The 23,172-nt window shown below is 41.7% G+C and overlaps 1 protein-coding gene across 1 annotated transcript; it reads left to right on the plus strand.

Moving 5' to 3' along the window:
• The first annotated feature begins 4,810 nt into the window (after nt 1–4,810).
• On the plus strand, nt 4,811–23,006 carry LOC118362132 (interphotoreceptor matrix proteoglycan 1-like). Its single transcript, XM_052485882.1, has 14 exons — nt 4,811–5,312; nt 5,437–5,471; nt 6,299–6,339; nt 6,424–6,473; nt 6,733–6,891; nt 8,012–8,085; nt 8,345–8,547; nt 8,624–9,051; nt 9,121–10,297; nt 10,423–10,967; nt 11,321–11,407; nt 21,373–21,592; nt 22,103–22,313; nt 22,621–23,006. Exons 1-14 carry the CDS (start codon nt 5,004–5,006, stop codon nt 22,808–22,810), a joined length of 3,729 nt encoding a protein of 1,242 aa, XP_052341842.1. The 5' UTR covers nt 4,811–5,003; the 3' UTR covers nt 22,811–23,006.
• The last annotated feature ends 166 nt before the right edge of the window (nt 23,007–23,172 follow it).

The raw sequence follows: 23,172 nt of genomic DNA on the forward strand, positions 1-23,172 counted from the left end.
ATAGGCTTAGCCGCTTTTGTACGGAGAGGGATAGTCTCTGGGTATCGAGTAGCACTGCACATTATTGTTGTAAAACTGGTTACCTGACCTGGTTTTCGGGATCGGACCTACACAATCGATTATCACTCAATCAAACGGTTCCCCCATCACAGGTATCGGGCAGAGCGACGGAAGAGGAACTGTTTGATTCGCTTTCCCAGTGAGTTGACATACATGACATGTTTTAAAAAATTGGACAACATCAGACTTCAAACCTGGCCAGAAATAAAGGACTCGGTTATAAGTCTTCGTGATCCCTAAATCCAGACCATGCCTTGTCATGAGCGAGTGACAGCACCTGCTGTCGGAACAGTGTAGGAACAACCACTTGAAACACTTCACTCCAGTCATTAACTGTGTTATGAGCTGTCCATTTAAGCATCAAAACTCCTGCTTTCATAAAGTAGGAGGTGTCTCTAGTTTTACTTCCTCAATGGAAATTTCCAAAGCAAAACATTTGCGAAGACTGGTGTCTCCCTTTTGACATTCAATCACCTTCTCGGGGGTGACAGACACAAGAATGTCATGTAATTGGGGCACAATTGTGTTTCCCCCTGCCTTAGTTTTTATGGGGGTAGGAACTGTTGGCCTTGCAGAAGGCATACTCGGTGCAATGTCTTCTACCTCAATATGCTCATTAATGGAACTAGACAAATCCACCACATCTCCCAGCTTGCGAGATTGTGCCCTCGTTAACACACAAGCAGGAAAAACATGGGGAAATGCTTGAACCAATTTATCATCTGCAGTTTTGATTTCTGGGTTGTCTACTACTTCTAACACAGGAGTCACGTTACCACCAGCGATATCATTCCCTAGTAGCAAAGTGACTCCTTTTACTGGCAGTGTAGACACTCCAACAACACGGAAACGTCCTGATACCAAGTCTGAAACTAAGTGGACTCAGTGTAATGGTACAGGTATGGTTTTTGTCTCTATCCCCTGTAATATGACATGCGAGCCACAATATTTCAGGGGACCAGGGTAAAGCATCAGTAACAATTACTGACTGCACCGCCCCGGTGTCCTTTAAGATCTGTATGGACTTTTGATCAGCTTGTTCTCCAGTTAAGGAAACGGAGCATAGATAGGATCCAGTTTCCCAAATGCTGAATCAATAAGTTGGTCCAACAGAAGAGCCACAAACGGGACTAAATCCACGCTTTTTAATTTAGGGGATGGTGATAGGGACTGTTCCGGTTTATTTTTCAAAACCAGGCAGTCCGCAGTCACAAAACCCTTTTGGTGACAGTAAAAACATTCACCGATTTCGTGCGAAGGCTTAGGGTCTTTGGATGAAAACGACCTGAACGAGGCACTGATGACGTAATCATTCAGCCTTCAAAACGAGGTGCACCAAACACAGTCTTGTGCGTCAGAGCGTACTCATCTGCCAACACTGCTGCCTGGGCCAATGTCGCCACTTTCTGTTCATTTAAATGAACTACAATTCTATCAAGTGTTAACGCCCCTGAAAACAGGGGAGAAATAATCACGACAGTGATACGGTGTTGTATTCTAAATTCAACGTTTAGTTCAATCATTTCACAAAAGTAACACATTACAAAACAACAGAAAACCCATTATACAAATAACACAGCAAAATATCTTATTAACAACGCGCATGTTCATTCACAATTGACATAAAATGGCAGCTACTCTCAGTAGGATGCTATTCTTCACTTCAACCGAGCAGGGCTAATATTACTCTCTTCAAACTTAACTCTAACTTCCTCAAGACGTTACTAAAACACACCTTAAACACTCTTGACATGTTCGCTAGTTATAACATTTAAATTACTATTTTTATCATCAATAAAGTACCTGAAAACAGGGGAGAAATAATCACGACAGTGATACGGTGTTGTATTCTCAATTCAACGTTTAGTTCAATGAGAAAAGACCACAATTTTCCCCAGGAATATGGGTGGAGACCAGAGCAATCGATCTCCGGCTCATAGATTAAGAGCATTTCGACGATCACAGATTAACACTTTTAGGCACCACAAAATAAAGTAATCAATATAACGTTTACACATTACTCTCACAATTCGTACCCTTTGACAGATTTGAACTTTAACACAATTATATGAATGTTATCAATCTCTATCAACTAATACTGAATGCATCTTTTTAACCTTAGATGTTTTAAGATCCTCACATACTATGAACTTACTAATACTTTTCAATGTATAACAGGCTATGAATATGTCATTTAACCTGCCACACAAGCAGGTTGCTTTTAAAATCCTCCAACAGCATCAACTCCCGAATATCAGCAAAGGTGTTAGCTTTGCTGGCTGAACACCAGCGATTAAACAGACTCTTTGACCCTAGCAAACCCAACAAAAGTACGTTTTCTTTGTGGTTCCTGAAGCGCTGCCTACAAGCTTCAGCCACCAACTCATAGGCCCGCAACACGGTTGTTTTAACTATATCATACTGTAAATTGTCTTCCAGGGAGAGAGTGGCTACTACTTCCTGAGCTTTCCCAGACAATTTACATTACAACAGGAGCAGCCAAACCTTGAGTGGCCAACGCAGTGCAGCGGTCACATTTGCTTTGGTTCCATCAGAGAAATAGGAATCAACTTCCGACAACCGAAATGGAGGGACTAAAGCTATATTTTTACTCACTTCAAAGTGGGCTTGATGAAGGGCAGGTTGTGGAGTCACACTGGAGCCAGAGTCTAGCTCCAGTTGTCGGATCCTCACCTTGCCGGCTTCTATTTCCATTTTCCTAATTTCTAAATCAAATTTCAGCTGTCTAACGCGCTCTTTATCCTTTAGCTCCTTTTCCAAACGGGTCAGCCTTACCTTTAGCCTAACGGTCCTGTCAGAATGACGGAAGCAGAAGATAAAGGGTCAAATCAGGACAATGTAAAGGGGGTACGAGCAACCCCTTCCTCCGCGCCATCCGACTTGGCATCGTTATGTCTTCCCGTCTCCTCTCCTGAAGCCGCCCTCTCCTCATCTTTCAACGAGAAAATGAGGTCTCACGAAACCCTCCCTGACTAGCACCAAAAGCTCAGCCTTTAGGGCTTTCTCAGGGACGAAGACCATAACGGTCAGCTATGGCGCAAAGTCTACTCTAGGCAACCCCACCTACCGATTAACAGAGGATGGCTGAGGCAGCCATTTTGTACACAGCAGACTACTGAACACACATAAACTGAACAAGTCACCCAAACTCACAACCTTACCACCACACCCAATCACCAATTACAGAGAGCTCAGAGCAGCGGGGTCCTGTGGATTTAATAATCCCGGATGAGCCCCCATTATGTTACGTACACCTCTTGGTGGAGGGAACGCAACACCCCGCAACATCTCAACTCCCGTGGAGTGAAAAAATTGTATGTGATCATAGGTGCGGGGAAGGACGACCGAGGCAGAGAAAAATACAGTTTACAGGGAATGTATTATTCCTAACACACGGTAATGTGGGGAAAGGGTCTGGATGGAACCAAAGCAAAGAAAGTAAAAGTTAAGGAATCCCCTCTCCTACTTTGCCTGCCTTCCCACTTCTAACCTAACCTTTAGCACCACCTGGCGCACTAACCAAAATAGGGGATGGCCGGTCTTACCTAGTGCACAAGGGTCTTACCTAGTGTGCATAAACATTTATTGAGTTAACTGCACCTCAGATTACAGCCCAAATAAGTTCTTCACAGAGTTCAAGTTACAGACACATCTCAATATCAACTTTTCAGAGGAGACTGTGAATCAGGCCTTCATGGTCGAATTGCTGCAAAGAAACCACTACTAAAGGACACCAATAACAAGAAGAGACTTGCTAGAGCCAAGAAACAAAAGCAATGAACCTTCGATCTGTGGAAATCTGTGCTTTGGTCTGATGAGTCCAAATTTGAGATATTTGGTTCCAACCGCCGTGTCCCTGTGAGAAACAATGAACTGATGATCTCCCCATGTGTGGTTTCCACCGTGAAGCATGGAGGAGGAGGTGTGATGGTGTGGTGGTGCTTTGCTGGTGATACTGTCAGTGATTTATTTAGAATTTAGAATTCTAAGCACACTTGAACACTTTCAACAAGTGCTCAGCATATGCGGGAACTCTTTAAGACGGTTGGAAAAGCATTCCTCATAAAGCTGGTTGAGAGAATGCCAAGAGTGTGCAAAGCTGTAATCAAGGCGAAGGGTGGCTGCTTTGAAGAATCTGAAATGTAAAATATATTTAGATTTGTTTAACCCTTTTTTAGTTACTACATGATTCCATATGTGTTATTACGTAGTTTTAATGTCTTCACTACTATTCGACTATGTAGAAATGAGTAAAAATAAAGAAAAACCCTTGAATGAGTTGGTGTTTCCAAACTTTTGACTGGTACTGTAGATGTTCACTTGTTCACTTTAAATCCTCTCATAAGCCCTCGGAAAGTCATGCATTTGCAGATTTCATTCATAGATTCTGTTGAGTGACTGGCTAAATTCAGGGATGGAGTGACATTGAGGTGAGGGTATTCAAACAGTGAATATCCCATGGAAATAATAACTTCACTTAATGAAATGAAAATGCAAGAGAATGTCTCAAAGGCATAAACATATTTGATAATTCAAGTGATTGTTGCTCCTCATAACATACATTTTTAACCTTTATTTTACTAGGCAAGTCAGTTAAGAACAAATTCAGCCTAGGAACAGTGGGTTAACTGCCTGTTCAGGGGTAGAATGACAGATTTGTACCTTGTCAGCTCAGGGATTCAAACTTGCAACCTTTCAGTTACTAGTCCAACGCTCTAACCACTAGGCTACCCTGCCGCTCCAAAAGCCCTGCCACAACAAAAGCTTTAGGGCTTTTTGTGATTCACGTTTCAAACATTCCAGACCATTAGGGACGAGTACATTTCATTCCCACATTATGAGGTGACATTTAACTGATACATTATTCAAAGCTGTTCAATCATATTAATGTGACAAAATAGTTTGTCCAAACCTAGGCCATAATGATTCCATTGTTGAGTCTCGCCTTACACGTATATGATAATGAGATGCGAAATATTGACTTGCCATTTAGTCTACATGATAAGAATTGTTCTCATACAGGTCTTTATTCAGCTGTTCTGATATGTTTGACTATACTTTTAGTTTGTCAGGAAGCGATATGGGAGGCCTTCCGTATCTTCTTGGACAGGGTTCCTAACTCCGAGGAGTACAAACACTGGACCTACGCCTGCCAGCATGGCTCTCTCTGTCTGGATGAGGTGGCCAGGAACTTCAGTAGTACCCAGGAACACATTGACATGGTGGCCAGAGTGAGTACTAAAACCTTCATACATTCCCATGCATCATAGTAACAAGAGTAACATTGAGAGATAATGACTGTGATGGAGATATGTTATTCTATATTTAAAATGTGGGTGTCGGTTTGTTTTTTAGAGAGTTGCTGAACAGGAGAAGATCCAGAAAGAAAGGTAGGTAGGTAGAGAAAAGGTTGGAGAAATGTGAGATGTTATTTAGAGATATCACAAAAAGTAGGCCTTACAATGTTTAATTCAAACTAATGCTCAACACCCTTCCGGCATGAATTTTCAACTGACTACCTTTTTTTATCAATTGTATTCTAATTTAATATGGTGTTCGAAAACAAAATAGATGTTAAAAACATTTAAAATCAATGTTTCATACCCCATTGTTATTTTACATTTCACTACAAAGTTCTAAAATGCCAGCAATCTCCAGAGACTAGACAAGCTTCTCTAAACATTTGTTCAGAAAGGTTTAAATTATAGTTGTAAAAAGTAATCATGACCAAAAAAACTAATTGTTGCGGCAAGGATAATTATTGTTATTTTATTGTGTTATTTTTATTTATATGGTTTTATTTTTTTATATATATTTTTCAAATATTTTTTTACTTAAAAACAAAACTCAACATTGTTGGTTTAGGGTTTGTAAGTAAGCATTTCACGGTAAGGTCTATCTATACTTGTTACATTTGGCGCAAGTGACAAATACAATTTGATTTGATTTAATTGGTAGAAGGCAAAAACAGGTAAACTCAAATAACCCTCCTCAGCTCTCTAAACTGCCTGGAGCCTGTACATCTGGTGGCCTGAGTTGACATACAACTCTGACCTGACCCACCTTCTCTGTGCATCTCAGCCCAAACAACTTGGGTGACAGGATTATCATGGTAGGATTCTGGACCAAGGCCTAGAGAGCAAGAAACCCCCTTTTGACCTTTTGTACATTTCAGTTTGATTGTAAATGTTGTAAAACATCTATTCTTGATTTCCAGCGGTGAAGTACCAACAGCTGGAGGAACTGAGATTGAGAAATGTAAGTACTCCACATTCATCCATACAGTGTGTTAAATGTAATAATACAACATTCTGGAATTAATGCACAATGCTTTCTTTGTAGGCTCGAAAACTCCATCAGAACTGTTTAGCATTCCGAATGAAGCAGGGGACGTAAGTTAAAGCATATTTTCTGAGAGCTACCTTGCCTTGGCTTTATAGTCTTCAATGAATAGTGGTCCTTCTGTAGCTCAGTTGGTAGAGCATGGCGCTTGTAATGCCAGGGTAGTGGGTTCGATTCCCGGGACCACCCATACGTAGAATGTATGCACACATGACTGTAAGTCGCTTTGGATAAAAGCGTCCGCTAAATGGCATATATTATGAATGCTGATGGCCGTTGACAATGCAATGCTGCTTTTGTTTTCCACAGATAACAGAGATTCCAAACATTGTACCAGATGAGGTGGTTATTGAGGAGCAGATAGTGGAGTTCAGTGTCACCATAGCTGACCCTGGCTACAGTGAACTTCTTCTGAGAGACCCTGCAGCTCCCCAGTACCATGACATCACACGCAATCTCCACGATACGGTGAGGCGAACAGGGAGGAAATGTTCTTGAAAAGTCTTAAGTATGAACAAGTACATAAGCCTTTATTGCAGAGATGGGTTTAGTGAACTACACAATGACTAAACTTGACTGAGGCCTGTTGACTCATTTTAGCTCCCAGAGCCAATGCCTAGGCTTTAACTCAATGGGCTAACATAGTCCCCCAGATGACTCAGGTTTGAAACCTGGTGTGATAAATTACTAAGACATTCACACATGTACGAATTTGACTCTAAAGGATTATTTTCTTATTTTTTAAATAACATTCTTAAGGTAATACTTTTTTTTATTGAAGAACTGATTGTTGGCCACATAATTAGGTATGCCTTGTGTGGGACAATCCTTAAGAAGCCTCATTGCATATTGATTTTTAATAGGCACAGAGGAAAACGTGAGCAATGATTTGAGATAATCACAAGCCCCTTCAGCAAAAACAGTATCGAAAGGATTGCAAATGTATTTTGCAAGCATACAACATTTGTGAATGACTATTTATGCCTTTTCCTAGTCTAGAATCTCTAATATGAACCTTTAATTAACTAGGCGAGTCAGTTGAGAACAAATTCTTATTTACAATGACGGCCTACCCCAGCCAAACTCTAACCCGGACGACGCTGGGAAAATTGTGCGCCGACCTATGGGACTCCCAATCATGGCCGGTTTTGATACAGCCTGGAACAAAACCAGGGTCTGTAGTGACGCCTCTAGCACTGAGTGTCTTAGACCACTGCACCACTCGGGAGCCCAAAATGAGCTTGTGAGCAAATGAGCTTGTGATTTTTAAGAAGCTTAGGGTAAATCAAGCAGTGTATTGGGCAACATCAAAAGACTTAGTTGGATTTGTAACTCCAGAAAGATAAAGAGTGTAAGTAAAGCTCATGAATGATTCCTAAAGAAAATGCAAGTCTGTTGACGGCACATAGATGATCCTACAGTGAGAGAGCCATAATATAATGAAAGTTATTTTTCTGTATTGGCTATATCTTTTCCATTCGTGTGATGTTATTTTGCTTACAATGATTATTGCCCCAGAGAGAACGCTGCATGAATCGAAGGAAGATGTGTTACCTAAACATAACCATAAAATGTATTTTCTCCACAGATGGTTCACGTTTTTGACAAACTTCCTGGGTATAAAGATCTTCGTGTTTTGGGATTTCGGTTGGTTGAATTTAGGTAGGTTGTTCAAGGAACTGTGAAAGTACTAACAAGTCAGCCAAATCTTTCATTCCATTGAACAGGCTCCTCCATTAGACATACACACTCTCTGCGCAGAGTAATGCTGTCTCATTAGCAAAGGAATAATAAAACAGTGTTCCATTAGTCAGAGGTCCCTCAAACTTTGGCATTTGCTATATTTGCTAAAATGCTTAGATAATAAAAGCTGTCAGAAATACATACTATTTCCCTAATATAAGCTCTGCTTTGTTGACAGATCTGATGATGTGTCAGTCCGCTATGCTGTGGTGTTTGAGACGAATGGAGAAGACCCTGACACAGAATCTAAAACCACTCTAGAACCAGGCACAGAGACAGTTATTTACACAAACGGGCACAGACTGAAGGATCTGGTTTCCAAGGCCTTGAGCGGAGAGACATCCCTGCCTGTGGACATACAAACACTCAGTTTTGAACCTGGTAAGCTTCATTTAAAGCTCAGGTCAACTGGGATATAATCTTTGAAGAAACGCTAACTTTTATGTTTTCCCTTCAGATCCCACTGTTTCTCTACGCAATGAGTTGGAAGCGACTACCTTGGAGACCTTGCTAGAGGAGGTTGCTGGGCACACTGAAGGTTTCTTACCAACTGTTGCTGTCGGAGAGGAATTTCTTAAAGATTTTACAGACACACCCGAGGAACTCACTGTTGTGCCTTTAGGTGACTCAGTTACTGTTCTCCTCACTGAGGCTACCACTGCCTCCCCTGCCATTGAAGTAACTCCCAATTCTCCCCAAGAGGAACTTATTGAGAGTCCTCCCTCAGAAGAAGTAGAGTTGCCTCCAGTGGCGGCTACAGATGAGATGCTTGAGGTAGATGCTACAGAAGAGATGCTTGAGATAGAGGAGCCTGCAGTGGATGTTACAGAGGAGACGACTGAGGTAGAGGAGCCTGCAGTGGATGTTACAGAGGAGACGACTGAGGTAGAGGCTACAGAGGAGACGATTGAGGTAGAGGAGCCTGCAGTGGATGTTACAGAGGAGACGATTGAGGTAGAGGAGCCTGCAGTGGATGTTACAGAGGAGACGACTGAGGTAGAGGAGCCTGCAGTGGATGTTACAGAAGAGACGACTGAGGTAGAGGAGCCTGCAGTGGATGTTACAGAGGAGACGAGTGAGGTAGAGGAGCCTGCAGTGGATGTTACAGAGGAGACGACTGAGGTAGAGGAGCCTGCAGTGGATGTTACAGAGGAGACGATTGAGGTAGAGGAGCCTGCAGTGGATGTTACAGAGGAGACGACTGAGGTAGAGGAGCCTGCAGTGGATGTTACAGAGGAGACGATTGAGGTAGAGGAGCCTGCAGTGGATGTTACAGAGGAGACGACTGAGGTAGAGGAGCCTGCAGTGGATGTTACAGAGGAGACGACTGAGGTAGAGGAGCCTGCAGTGGATGTTACAGAGGAGACGACTGAGGTAGAGGAGCCTGCAGTGGATGTTACAGAGGAGACGATTGAGGTAGAGGAGCCTGCAGTGGATGTTACAGAGGAGACGACTGAGGTAGAGGAGCCTGCAGTGGAGGGTACAGAGGAGACGACTGAGGTAGAGGCAACAGAGAGGACGCTTGACGTAGAGGAGACTACAGTGGATGTTACAGAGGAGACGACTGAGGTAGAGTCTACAGAGAGGACGCTTGATGTAGAGGAGCCTGCAGTGGATGTTACAGAGGAGACAATTGAGGTAGAGGCTACAGAGAGGACGCTTGATGTAGAGGAGACTGCAGTGGATGTTACAGAGGAGACGTTTAAAGTAGAGGAGCCTCCAGTGGATGTTACACAGGAGACAATTGCAGTAGAGGAGCCGCTGGATATTACAGAGGAGACGATTGAGGTAAAGGTTAAAGAGGGGACTCTTGACGTAGAGGAGCCTGCAGTGGATGTTAAAGAAGAGACATCTGAGGTAGAGGCTACAGAGGGGACGCTTGATGTAGAGGAGTCTCCAGTGGATTCTACAGAGAAGACGATTGAGGTAGAGCAGTCTCTAGTGGATGCTACAGAGCAGACGATTGATATAGAGAACACTGTGGATGCGACAGAGGACTACCTTTGGGTTTGGCCACCAGTTACAAGAACGGCTGTTACAGAACAGCCTACCACCAAAATGATTACTCTCTTCCCCCCTGAGGAAGATGCTGAGGAGACCCTCCCAACTGTTGAACCAAAGGAAGATGAAGGTAATGTTCTGCTTATAAACCAAGTGGCAAAATTTATGGAAGCATTTTTTGATTTCAATTTCAATCTTTTTGATTGAAATGGATTTGTATGTCATTTTCTGATATTTTTTATTTTATTTAAAAAGGACCCACAACTACTGAGACGACTTTAGAGAAGCAACCAGACGGAGACAATCAAATGATCACCACTACAGCATCTCTACACGTAGAACCTACATCCATCGAAACATTCACCACTGTTACACAATCACCAAACATGCCTTTATCTGAGGATGATGTCATCCAAGCAGAACCTGAGGAAGTCCCCTCAGCAAATTTTCCCCCTGGACCTTCAGAAGGATGGGACTCTCTCCAAGATGAGGAACCACTTGAGACGGACGTGGATATCTCTAATGACTCGGACATACAGGAGGATGTAGAGAAGGTAGAGGACGGTACAGAAGCCGCCAATACGCTGGACGAGTTTGGCAGTGGATTAGAAGGCCCATTTGAGTCCACCGCACCCCCAGCACTCACACACATGAACACTCCTTTAATGGCCAGTACTGGAAAAGCCAAAGAAATGGTGGTGTTCTTTAGTTTGCGAGTCACTAACATGATGTTTTCAGAGGACCTGTTCAACAAAAGCTCTCCCGAGTACAGGTCATTGGAGAATACCTTTCTTCAGCTGGTAGGTAAACACATATTTGTGCTCGATATTATCTCTCTGCATGCCTTGTTGTCATACCTGTATTTTTAGCTGCAAGCTCTTGTTTCAAACTGTTTGATAAGCTAATTGTGCATTAAGCAATGGTTGGATGTTTGAAGTGAAGTGAACATTTAAGTAGCCCCAAGTGAATAGGGGCTATTTTTGAAACTAGACAAGTGATGATGTAAGCCTGATTACATTAATTAACAAATGAATTAATGAATTAAACCATACTGGTGCTATATGTTAACAGCCAAGTACATTGGGGGTTAGTTCTCAGAGTTCATCAGAAGACCTGTCCATATAAAAAACTGGCTACATTTTGTTTTACTTAGAACCAGTTCTCTGAGCCCAGAGACTCGCCAAATCCTGGAGCCAGTAAATCTGGGACTGGGAGACAGAGGACGTTAGCTTCAATACCGGTATTTCCATATTGGAACTATTTCTTTCATGTCTCAGAGAGAGCATGGCCTATTTATTTTCTAAATGTTCTGTACATATCTCAAACATGTATTAGAATCTATCTTAGAATTTGCTTTCATTGACTAACATTTGCCTGTGAGTAGCGCTTGACAAAAATTAACATCTCTACAATCACTGACTCATTTGTCAATGGTGTTTGGCTAAATGATACATACAGTACCAGTCAAAAGTTTGGAAACACTAACTCATTCAAGGGTTTTTCTTTATATTTATTATTTTCTACATTGTAGAATAACAGTGAAGACATCAAAACTATAAAATAACACTTATGGAATCATGTATTAACCAAACAAGCGTTAAATAAGTCTATATATAGCGACCCTTTGCCTTGATGACAACTATGCAAAGTCTTGGCATTTTCTCAACCAGCTTCATGAGCTAGTCACCTGGAATGCATTTCAATAAACAGGTGGGTCTTGTTAAATATTAATTTGTGGAATGTCTTTCCTTCTTAATGTGTTTGAGCCAATCAGTGTTGTGACAAGGTAGGGGTGGTATACAGAAGATAGCCTTAGTTGGTAAAAGACCAAGTCCATATTACGGCAAGAACAGCTCAAATAAGTTAAGGGAAACGACAGACCATTATAACGACATGAAGGTCAGTCAATGTGGAAAATGTCAAGAACTTTGAAAGTTTCTTCAAATGCAGTTGAAAAAACCATCAAGCGCTATGATGAAACTAGCTATCAGCTATGATGAAACTAGCTATCATGAGGACAGCCACAGGAAAAGAAGACCCAGAATTACATTAGAGTTAACTGCACCTTATATTGCAGACCAAATAAATGCTTCACAGAGTTCAAGTAACAGACACATCAAAACAGCAACTGTTCAGAGGAGACTACGTGAATCAGGGCTTTATGGTCGAGTTGCTGCAAAGAAACCACTACTCAAGGACACCAATAATAAGAAGAGATTTGCTATAGCCAAGAAACCCAAGCAATGGACATTAGACCTGTGGAAATCCAAATGTGAGATTTTTGGTTACAACCGCCGTGTCTTTGTGAGACGCAGAGTAGGTGAACGGATGATCTCCGCATGTGTGGTTCCCACCATAAAGCAAGGAGGAGGAGGTATGATGGTGATTTGCTCGTTACACTGTCTGTAATTTATTAAGAATTAAAGGCACACTTAACCAGTATGGCTACCACAGCATTCTGCAGCGATACGCCATCCCATCTGGTTTGCGCTTTCTGGGACTATCATTTGTTTTTCAACAGGACAATGACCCAGTACACGTGTCTTCACTATTATTCTACAATGTAGAAAATAGTTTAAAAAAAGAAAAACCCTTGAATGAGTAGGTGTGTCCAAACATTTGACTGGTACTGTACCTGCAGTTTCTGAAATGTACTTTTAGTAATCAATGTAACGATATAATGATTTCTTTCATGTCTGTTCGTCTGAGTCTTTCAACAATTTTTTTGTTCTATGTTGTTGGTTTTGTCTAAGACAGTGACATTTGCCTTAATTCTGTGCATTCGGCTCAAGTTTTGGTTTATCTGGGTCTCATATGGTGATAAAAGCTGATGGCAATGAGGTTTGTTCATAATAAACCACGTCTACGGATGTGTATAGAATTTGTAAGTCTGTCCACCAAGATTTGCCAAAGATTAATAAGGTGAAGAAAGCTAAGAATGGCTGTTTCAGGTATGAAATGGTGTATAGGTATACAGTGCATTTGTAAAGTTTTCAGACCCCTTGACTTTTTACACATTTTGTTACGTTACAGCCTTATTCTAAAATGCATTTAAAAATCACTCATCAATCTACACACAATACCACATAATGACAAAGCAAAAACAGTTTTTACATTTTTTTGCAAATGTATTAAAAAAAATGGAAATATTACATTTACATAAGTATTCAGACCCTTTACTCAGTACTTTATTGAAGCACCTTTGGCAGCGATAACAGCCTCAAGTCTTTTTGGGTATGACGTTGCAAGCTTGACACACCTGTATTTGGGGATTTTCTCCTATTATTTTCTGAAGATCCTCTCAAGTTCTGTCAATTTGGATAGGGAGCATCGCTGCAGAGCTATTTTCAAGTCTCTTCAGAGATGTTTGATTGGGCTCAAGTCCGCACTCTGGCTGGGCCATTCAAGGACATTCAGAGATTTGTCCAGAAGCCACTCCTGTGTTGTCTTGGCTGTTTGCTTAAGGTCGTTGTCTTGTTGGAAGGTTAACCTTCTCCGCAGTCGGAGGCCCTGTGCCCTCTAGAAATGGATTTTCATCAAGGATCTCTCTGTACTTTGTTCATCTTTCCCTCGATACTGACTAGTCTCCCAGTCCCTGCAGCTGAAAAACATCCCCCCAAAACATCCCCACAGCATGATGCTGCCACAACTATGGTTCACCGTTGGGATGGTGCTAGGTTTCCTAGCACCATTCTGGCCAAATAGTTCAATCTTGTTTCTCATTGTCTGAGAGTACTTTAGGTGCATTTTGGTAAACTCCAAGCATGTGTCTTTTACTGAGGCGTGGCTTCCGTCTGGCCACTCTACCATAAAGGCCTGATTGGTAGAATGCTGCAGAGATGGTTGTCCTTCTGGAAGTTTCTCCCATCTCCACAGAGAAACTCTAGAGCTCTGTCAGAGTGACCATCAGAGTGACCATCGGGTTCTTGGTCACATCCCTGACCAAGGCCTTTCTCCCCCAATTGCTCAGTTTGGCCACCCGTTTCTAGAGCGCACAGGGCCTCCGACTGGGGAGAAGGTTAACCTGCCAAACTGGGGGAGAAGGGCCTTGGTCAGGGAGGTGACCAAGAACCCGATGGTCACTCTGACAGAGCTCTAGAGTTCTAGGAAGAGTCTTGGTGGTTCCAAACTTATTCAATTTAAGAATGATGGAGGCCACTGTGTTCTTGGGGACCTTCAAAGCTGCAGACATTTTTGTTGTTGTTGAATTTTTACCCCCTTCTTCTCCCCAATTTCGTGGTATCCAATTGTTAGTAGCTACTATCTTGTCTCATCGCTACAACTCCCGTATGGGCTCGGGAGAGACGAAGGTTGAAAGTCATGCGTCCTCCAATACACAACCCAACCAAGCCGCACTGCTTCTTAATACAGCGCGCATCCAACCCGGAAGCCAGCCGCACCAATGTGTCGGAGGAAACACTGTGCACCTGGCAACATTGGCTGGCGCGCACTGCACCCGGCCCGCCACAGGAGTCGCTGGTGCGCGATGAGACAAGACATCCCTACCGGCCAAGCCCTCCCTAACCCAGACGACGCTATGCCAATTGTGCGTTGGCCCATGGACCTCCCGGTCGTGGCCGGTTACGACAGAGCCTGGGCGCGAACCCAGAGTCTCTGGTGGTGCCACTGTGCCACCTGGGAGGCCCACTGCAGACGTTTTTTAGTAAAACTTCCCTAGATCTGTGCCTCTACATAATCCTGTCTCGGAGCTCTACGGACAATTCCTTCGACCTCATGGATTGTTTTTTGTTCTGACATGCAATGTCAACTGTTCGACCTTACATAGACAGGTGTGCGTCTTTCCAAATCATGTCCAATCAATTTAATTTACCACAGGTGGATTCCAATCCATTGTAGAAACATCTCAAGGATGATCAATGGAAACAGGACCTGATCACAATTTCGAGTCTCATTGCAAAGGGTCTGAATACTTATGTAAATAAGCTATTTCTGTCCTTTATTTGTAATACATTTGCAAACATTTCTAAAAACCTGTTTTTGCTATTATGGAGTATTGTGTGTAGACTGATGAGGAAAATAACATTATTTTATACATTTTAGAACAAGGCTGTAACATAACAAAACGTGGAAAAAGTCAAGAGGTCTGAATACTTTCCGATTGCCCTGTATGTCCATATGGGCAGCAGTATGTCCATATGGGCGGCAGTATGTCCATACGGGCAGCATTATGTCCATATGGGCAGCATTATGTCCATACGGGTATCAGTATGTCCATATGGGCGGCAGTATGTCCATATGGGCGGGAGTATGTCCATATGGGCGGGAGTATGTCCATACGGGTAGCAGTATGTCCATATGGGCGGCAGTATGTCCATACGGGTAGCAGTATGTCCATATGGGCGGCAGTATGTCCATATGGGCGGCAGTATGTCCATATGGGTAGCAGTATGTCCATATGGGCGGCAGTATGTCCATATGGGCGGCAGTATGTCCATATGGGCGGCAGTATGTCCATACGGGTAGCAGTATGTCCATATGGGCGGCAGTATGTCCATATGGGCGGCAGTATGTCCATATGGGTAGCAGTATGTCCATGTGGGTAGCAGTATGTCCATGTGGGCGGCAGTATGTCCATACGGGCAGCAGTATGTCCATACGGGCAGCAGTATGTCCATACGGGTAGCAGTATGTCCATGTGGGCGGCAGTATGTCCATACGGGCAGCAGTATGTCCATATGGGTAGCAGTATGTCCATGTGGGTAGCAGTATGTCCATGTGGGCGGCAGTATGTCCATACGGGCAGCAGTATGTCCATACGGGTAGTAGTATGTCCATACGGGTGGCATTATGTCCATACGGGTGGCATTATGTCCATACGGGTAGCATTATGTCCATATGGGTGGCATTATGTCCATATGGGTGGCATTATGTCCATATGGGCAGCAGTGTGTGCTCTCTTATCACTTACGCAAGAAGACGAGAGATAATATGTTGTTATCAATATCCAGGTTTAAGTCTTTAAAAACAACAGTGAGACTATTATTTACATCCATTGTTTTTTTTTAGGAACATCCAACTATTGTGGACAGCTTAGAAATGTGCTTGGAATAATTTTGATCTTGTGCTCTGTAGCCTTTTGTTCTCAATATGCATCACAATGTTTGTATTAAATTCTGACTAGTGTGCATGCTTGCTTTAGCTTGCTACATACATTTGAAAGAGGCATTGTGGTAAAGGAATGTTTGGTAATTTTGGGTAAGCCATATTAAAATATTATTTTCATATGTTGGCTACTTATGTGTCCGCGTGTGTGAGTAGGACTGTAGAAGTGGATAAACTGAATAAGTTGTTGATATTGCTAAAGCAGGAAAGTATTTTGTACAGTTGTGGGGTGAGACTCGCTAAACTCCCTCATTGCTAATTGTATGTGGACAGCCCCGGGTTGGTCTGAATCATAGAACCCAATAGACTACTATAGACAATGTTACCTTCAGGGGGTTTATCACTGAGTAAGAGCCTTTAGGTAATGCTGGTTAGCACACGCACCACACACATTTTACAAGATTATTTTTTAGTGGTCTCAATCAGCCTAGTTCAACATAAGTCAATTGTGTTTTTGTGTGCACAAATATACGGTTGAAGTCAGAAGTTTACATACACCTTAGCCAAATGCATTTAACTCAGTTTTTCACCATTTCTGACATTTTAATCCTAGTAAAAATTATTTGTCTTTGGTCAGTCAGGATCACCACTTTACTTTAAGAATGTGACATGTCGGAATAATAGAAGAGAGAAGTTTACATACACTCAATTAGTATTTGGTAGCATTGTCTTTAAATTATTTAAATTGGGTCAAACGTTTCGGGTAGCCTTCCACAAGCTTTCCACAATAAGTTGGGTGTATTTTGGCCCATTCCTCCTGACAGAGCTGGTGTAACTGAGTCAGGTTTGTAGGCCTCCTTGCTCGCACACGCTTTTCAGTTCTGCCCACACATTTTCTATAGGATTAAGGTCAGGGCTTTGTGATGTCCACTGTAATACCTTGACTTTGTTGTCCTTAAGCCATTTTGCCACAACTTTGGAAGTATGCTTGGGGTCATTGTCCATTTGGAAGACCCATTTGCGACCAAGCTTTAACTTCCTGACTGATGTCTTTAAATGTTGCTTCAATATATCCACATCATTTTCCTGCCTCATGATAACATCTATTTTGTGAAGTGCACCAGTCCCTCCTGCAGCAAAGCACCCCCACAACATGATGCTGCCACCCCCTGTGCTTCACAGTGTTCTTCGGCTTGCAAGCATCCCCCTTTTTCCTCCAAACATAATGATGGTCATTATGGCCAAACAGTTCTATTTTTGTTTAATCAAACCAGAGACATTTCTCCAAAAAGTACGATCTTTGTCCCCATGTGCAGTTGCAAACCGTAGTCTGGCTTTTTTATGGCGTTTTTGGAGCAGTGTCTTCTTCCTTGCTGAGCTGCCTTTCAGGTTATATCGGTATAGGACTCGCTTTACTGTGGATATAGATACTTTAGTACCTGTTTCCTCCAGCATCATTACAAGGTCCTTTGCTGTTGTTCTGGGATTGATTTGCACTTTTCACACCAAAGTACGTTAATCTCTTGGAGACAGAAAGTGTCTCTTTCCTGAGCGGTATGACGGCTGCATGGTCCCATGGTGGTTTATACTTGTGTACTATTGTTTACACAGATGAACGTGGTACCTTCAGGCGTTTGGAAATTGCTCCCAAGGATGAACCAGACTTGTTCTGAGGCTGATTTCTTTAGATTTTCCCATGTTGTCAAGCATAGAGGCACTGAGTTTGAAGGTAGGCCTTGAAATGCATCCTCAAGTACACCTCCAATTGACACAAATTATGTCAAATAGCCTATCAGAAGCTTCTAAAGCCATATTTTTCTGGAATTTTCTAAGCTGTTTAAAGGCACAGTCAACTTAGTGTATGTAAACTTCTGACCCACTGGAATTGTGATACAGTGAATTATAAGTGAAATAGTCTGTCTGTGAACAATTGTTGGAAAAATGACTTGTGTCATGCACAAAGTAGATGTCCTAACCGACCTGCCAAAACTATAGTTTGTTAACAAGACATTTGTGGAGTGGTTGAAAAATGAGTTTTAATGACTCCAACCTAAGTGTATGTAAACTTCCGACTTCAACTGTACATGTACAGTATGAGATTTCAGGTACGTCTTTACAGGATATAGGCAGGATTACAGCTAATAGCATGGGTGATACAATTGGTTCAAGAGCACAAGAGAGAACAAGCTTTCCTCCCAATACAAATAGGTCGTAAGGAATTGGTACGTCATCACATTGTTTACGTTCAGCATTACCATTGCTATTTGGGACAGCCCTGCCTCCTCAAGTACAAACCATAATCACTTAAGCCCAACGATGATAAACACTGTTTTCTTTTAGATATCTGCATTCATACCAATTGCAATTGCAGCTAATGTTATGAATCTCGTCCAACTTGCCCTACATCCGACGTCTATATTTGGTTTTAAGGCTGAGCTTGAGTTTGGTAGTGGGAAATGTTCTTGAATTCCACAGAAGTGCCTTAACTTTGTGTTATGTAACATCCTCAGGCTTTAACATGGGATGGATATCAATACAAATTGGATTGCCTGCTCTTACTAACAGGGATCCAGACACTGCAGAGTAGAACGGAAGCGAGAGTACTGGAGGGCAGAAATCTACTGGTGCAGTCTTGAAATGGAACATGTTGTTTATGTAAGATTTCCTTGATATTGTGATATAAAATACATAAAAACATAAGTAATATATAATATAATATAATAATAATATATGCCATTTAGCCTGTCAGCTCATACTAATTCAAATCAAACCAAATCAAATTGTATTGGTCATATACACATGATTAGCAGATGTTATTGCGGGGTGTAGCGAAATTCACAGCACAAAAGTTTGGAATACTATAGAACAAACTTGTGTCAGAATCACTTTCTACTATGCATTTAATGCATTGCAATGTTGCGGTGCAGGACAAAATGCATGACAATTCCTGGATTTATCTATTAGAAAATTGTGAACTTCTGCTGCATTACTTTTAGAATATTTCATTCAATTTAACGAGGCTTGAAGTTTGAATTGGTAAGTATTCACAATAGTTTTTGTAAGTATAGTTACTACTGTATGTTTTCATAATAGCTTAACTGTCCTTTAAATGGGCTAGCAAGACAAAGGTCAACAAATGTTTGAATTATTTCAATAGAAAGCAACACTTGGTCAGTAAATGTAAATGCCAGTTATGGCAAGTTCTGACTAATTTTATTAGGTAGTTCCAGTTCAGGCCCATTTAAACGAAAAATCCATTTCTGTTAAACGTCGTACCCCATTTGTGATGTATCCTAGAGCCCCCGTTGTCATACTACTTATTTTACTCCTGTCTCTACTGGTTCGTGTAGCAACCATTAACATTGGAAATGGAGGTTTAAGTAACTTCATTAAAAAAATACTACCCATTTGTTTCATTAGAAAATGTTAACTGCAAAACATTTTCAATAATTGAGAATACGGTAGGGTGGTTTCACCAGGACATCCAAAAAAGAACCAGTAGATACACGTGTAACATCTAGACAACTTTAAGAGAGTTTGTCATGCATCCTGGAAGTTTGTGTACACAATTTAATGAACTCAATACTAAGAAAAACTGTATTTTGATGACATAATGTACTGTAAAAAGTATTCTGTTATTTACTCAAATGAACATTGAAAGGTTATTGCTATACGCACCTAGTTTGTGCAAAGCAGGGCGTTAAGACTACAGCAACAGTGAGGATTGCGAACTTGTTGGATTTGAAATGCTGAGGCACATGGATGTACCTAAACAATACCCCTGCTAGCAGCACGTTTGCTGGGGGCCTTACTACAGTATGGAGAATGGTGCTCTGCGAGGTGAATGAGGTTGTATGAGGCCCATAGGCTGTGTTTAGACAGGCAGCCCAATTCTGATATTTTTTTCACACTAATTGGTCTTTTGACCAATCACATCATGTCTTTTTACATCAGATCTTTTTCAGAGCTGATGTGATTGGTCAAAAGACAAATTAGTGAGATAAAAAAGATCAGAATTGGGCAGCCTGTGTAGACTCAGGCATAGTGACCTGGCCCTGGTGATAAGTGAAGTAACACAATCAGATAAAGCTCCATAATGCCTCTTAACTCTTGGTATAGAGGCATTGAACAGCTGCGTTAAAGCACCATCATGTTTCCTTCTCACAGTATTTGGTTTTCCTGTAGTTCTCGCTTGTCTAAATGCAGGTACCTTACTATTGAAGACGAGCGAGCAGCTATAATAGTGATGCTCAGTCTATTATTCTTGCTGGCAGTCAAGGGCATTTTTATAATTGCCAATCAAAAACTTTCAATGGACTCGGTAAATGGAGAGATGCCATAGATATGGCTAGAATAGAGAATTTGACAGATTTGAAGATTGTTCTGGTGGATTTGAAAACAGTTGTATTGTTGGTTTTTGTATTTGTTTCATGGACAGATTGTTGTTGACAGATTTGTCGTCGTACAGGTCTCAATGGCCTGACCTTATCGGTTTCTTACATTTTAACCTTTTCTCTTTTAATTTGGAACTAACTAACTTCTTACAGAAGGGATACTAACTAATGCGTAGTTTTGTGCTACATTTAGTAATGTTGATCATTTCAAGCCTGTAATTTGCACGGTTTTATTGTGATGAATGAGATTATGTATGCATACATTTTAGCAGTATAAAAATGTGCACTTCTGTTTAAATGACTCCAAACTCATAGTGAGAAGAGAGAGAAATATGGGATAAAACATTCATTTGAATTCAAATCTCTTCATTTGTATTCTTTTACCCATATTAATTCACTAGTCCTTCATGGGGATGGCATTGGTGATGCTTTTAAGATTACTTTTATGTAAAATACTGTATGCCAAATTGGCGTACTCTGTCCCATATCACCATAACAATGGCCATTACATAGTTTTCTAATTTAAATGGTGTTTGCCATAATGATGTCTTGAGGACTACCATGCCAACCAATACCATTTCCTCCTTAAAGCTAAAAGCGAATCAAATCAGATAGTTTTGAATGTCAACAGAATTACTAGTCAAATTACCGTGAGAGTGGAATCCCACATGTGAATGAAAGGGAAGTGCTGAAGCATCAAATGTGTGCTCTATACCCATTCATTTAGTTAATCTCCCCTCTTTTCCAGCTTCTCCCATATCTGCAATCTAATTTGACAGGATTTAAGCAATTGGAAATCCTCAACTTCAGGAATGGTAGTGTTGTGGTGAACAGCAAGATGAAAGTAGAAAAAGATGTGCCACATAACCTGACACAGGCCGTTCACTGTGTGCTAGAAGACTTCTGCAACGCTGCATCCAAACGACTAGACATTGAGATTGACAGTCGCTACCTGGACATAGAACCTGGTAAGCAATCTCTATATTGGCCTCAGAATGTTCTCACTGTCATAGACAGAAACAGCTCCTATCTAAATGATGGGGGCCCGGAGGATTAAATATACTTCTAGAATGCTCAATCTTGGAAAGGCCAAAAGAATTCCGCAGCAGCATAACTGCGTTGTCCTCTGCAGATGATGTCAAAAATCATTACTCTCTAGTCTCACAAGCACTTCCCTGGCAAAAACCTCATTACCTGCACCTTGTTTAAAACAGACACCTTTATTCACATCAATCAACGTGCCCTCCAGTTTCTCCTTGGTCAGTGCTATCCGGGATCCTTGGGACGTTCCTACCCTAACCCCTAAACTTAACCGTTTCATTTCATCTTCAATGTGGGGTATGGACATCCCAAGGATCTCCGATAACATAGGACCATTTGTCCTTTGCATGCGAGGACAATGAAGGAACAAATCGGGGAGAGAGAGAGGTCAACAGCATTTCATTAATGCTAATGAATTATCCTCTTGCTCATTTCAGCTGACCAAGCAGATCCCTGCAAGTTCTTGGCCTGCAATGAGTTCTCCCAATGTGTGGTTAACAGTTGGACCCAGGAGGCTGAGTGTTTGTGTGACCCTGGCTACAGCACTACGGACGGTCTGCCCTGCCAGAGCATTTGTAACTTGGAGGAAGAATACTGCTTCAACGGGGGCCTTTGTGACATCATCCAGGGTCATGGAGCCACCTGCAGGTAGCCACGAGCTAACCGGCCAAACAGAAAGCTACGGTCCTCACTTTCCACCAACTGAAACACTAGCAACGTAGCTCTTCTTGATGTTGTCTTGCACGAAAAAAATATATATGAAATTCTTCAAGAGCTCTTTGGATTCAACAATGCTCCAACACGTGCCCTAGGGCTTTGTTGAATCTGAAAGGCATTTTTGACATATTGAGATATACTTTTTTTTATTGAATTATTATTATTTTTTTTTACTGTAGTAGAAGGAACTATAGCCAATGGGGTTGACACTAATCCTGTTTTCTCTCGAACATTTTAGATGTCCTGTAGGGAAATACTGGCACTATCACGGAGTGCGCTGCAATGAGCTGGTGTCACTGCCTGTAGATCCAGCCATTTTCATAGCCTGCCTCGTGGGAAGCCTCACCTTGGTTTGTGCCATCATAGGCATCTTGGTATTCATAAACAAGAAATGTTTCGGGAACCGAAAGACTGTGACTTTGGTGTAAGCAGGACTTTTTTTTATAACCTTTTTAATTGTTTTAGAGTTTTGCTACAATAGCTAGTTGTTGTTTTATAGCTTGGTTATTACGATCTTGTTATCTCCTTTGTGTTATAGGCATACAATTGCTCCCTATGCCTTTGAGAACACATTGAGAGTGAACCCTGTTTTTGAAAATGACGATGGCATCTTGACTCAAGTATCCAGCATAAGTACACCAGCACCCTCGAGTAGTGGTGCTGGTTCTTCTCAAACATCAGAGCAAGAAGCTTTTCGCGCTATTGAAAATATACATCTAAGTATTGAGGTAATCTGTATAGCTCAATTGGCCCCATATTCTAAACAAACTAATACCACTAATCCAAACCG

This window comes from Oncorhynchus keta, chromosome 29 (genome assembly GCF_023373465.1).
Source record: "Oncorhynchus keta strain PuntledgeMale-10-30-2019 chromosome 29, Oket_V2, whole genome shotgun sequence".
NCBI classification, from domain to species: Eukaryota; Metazoa; Chordata; class Actinopteri; order Salmoniformes; family Salmonidae; genus Oncorhynchus; species Oncorhynchus keta.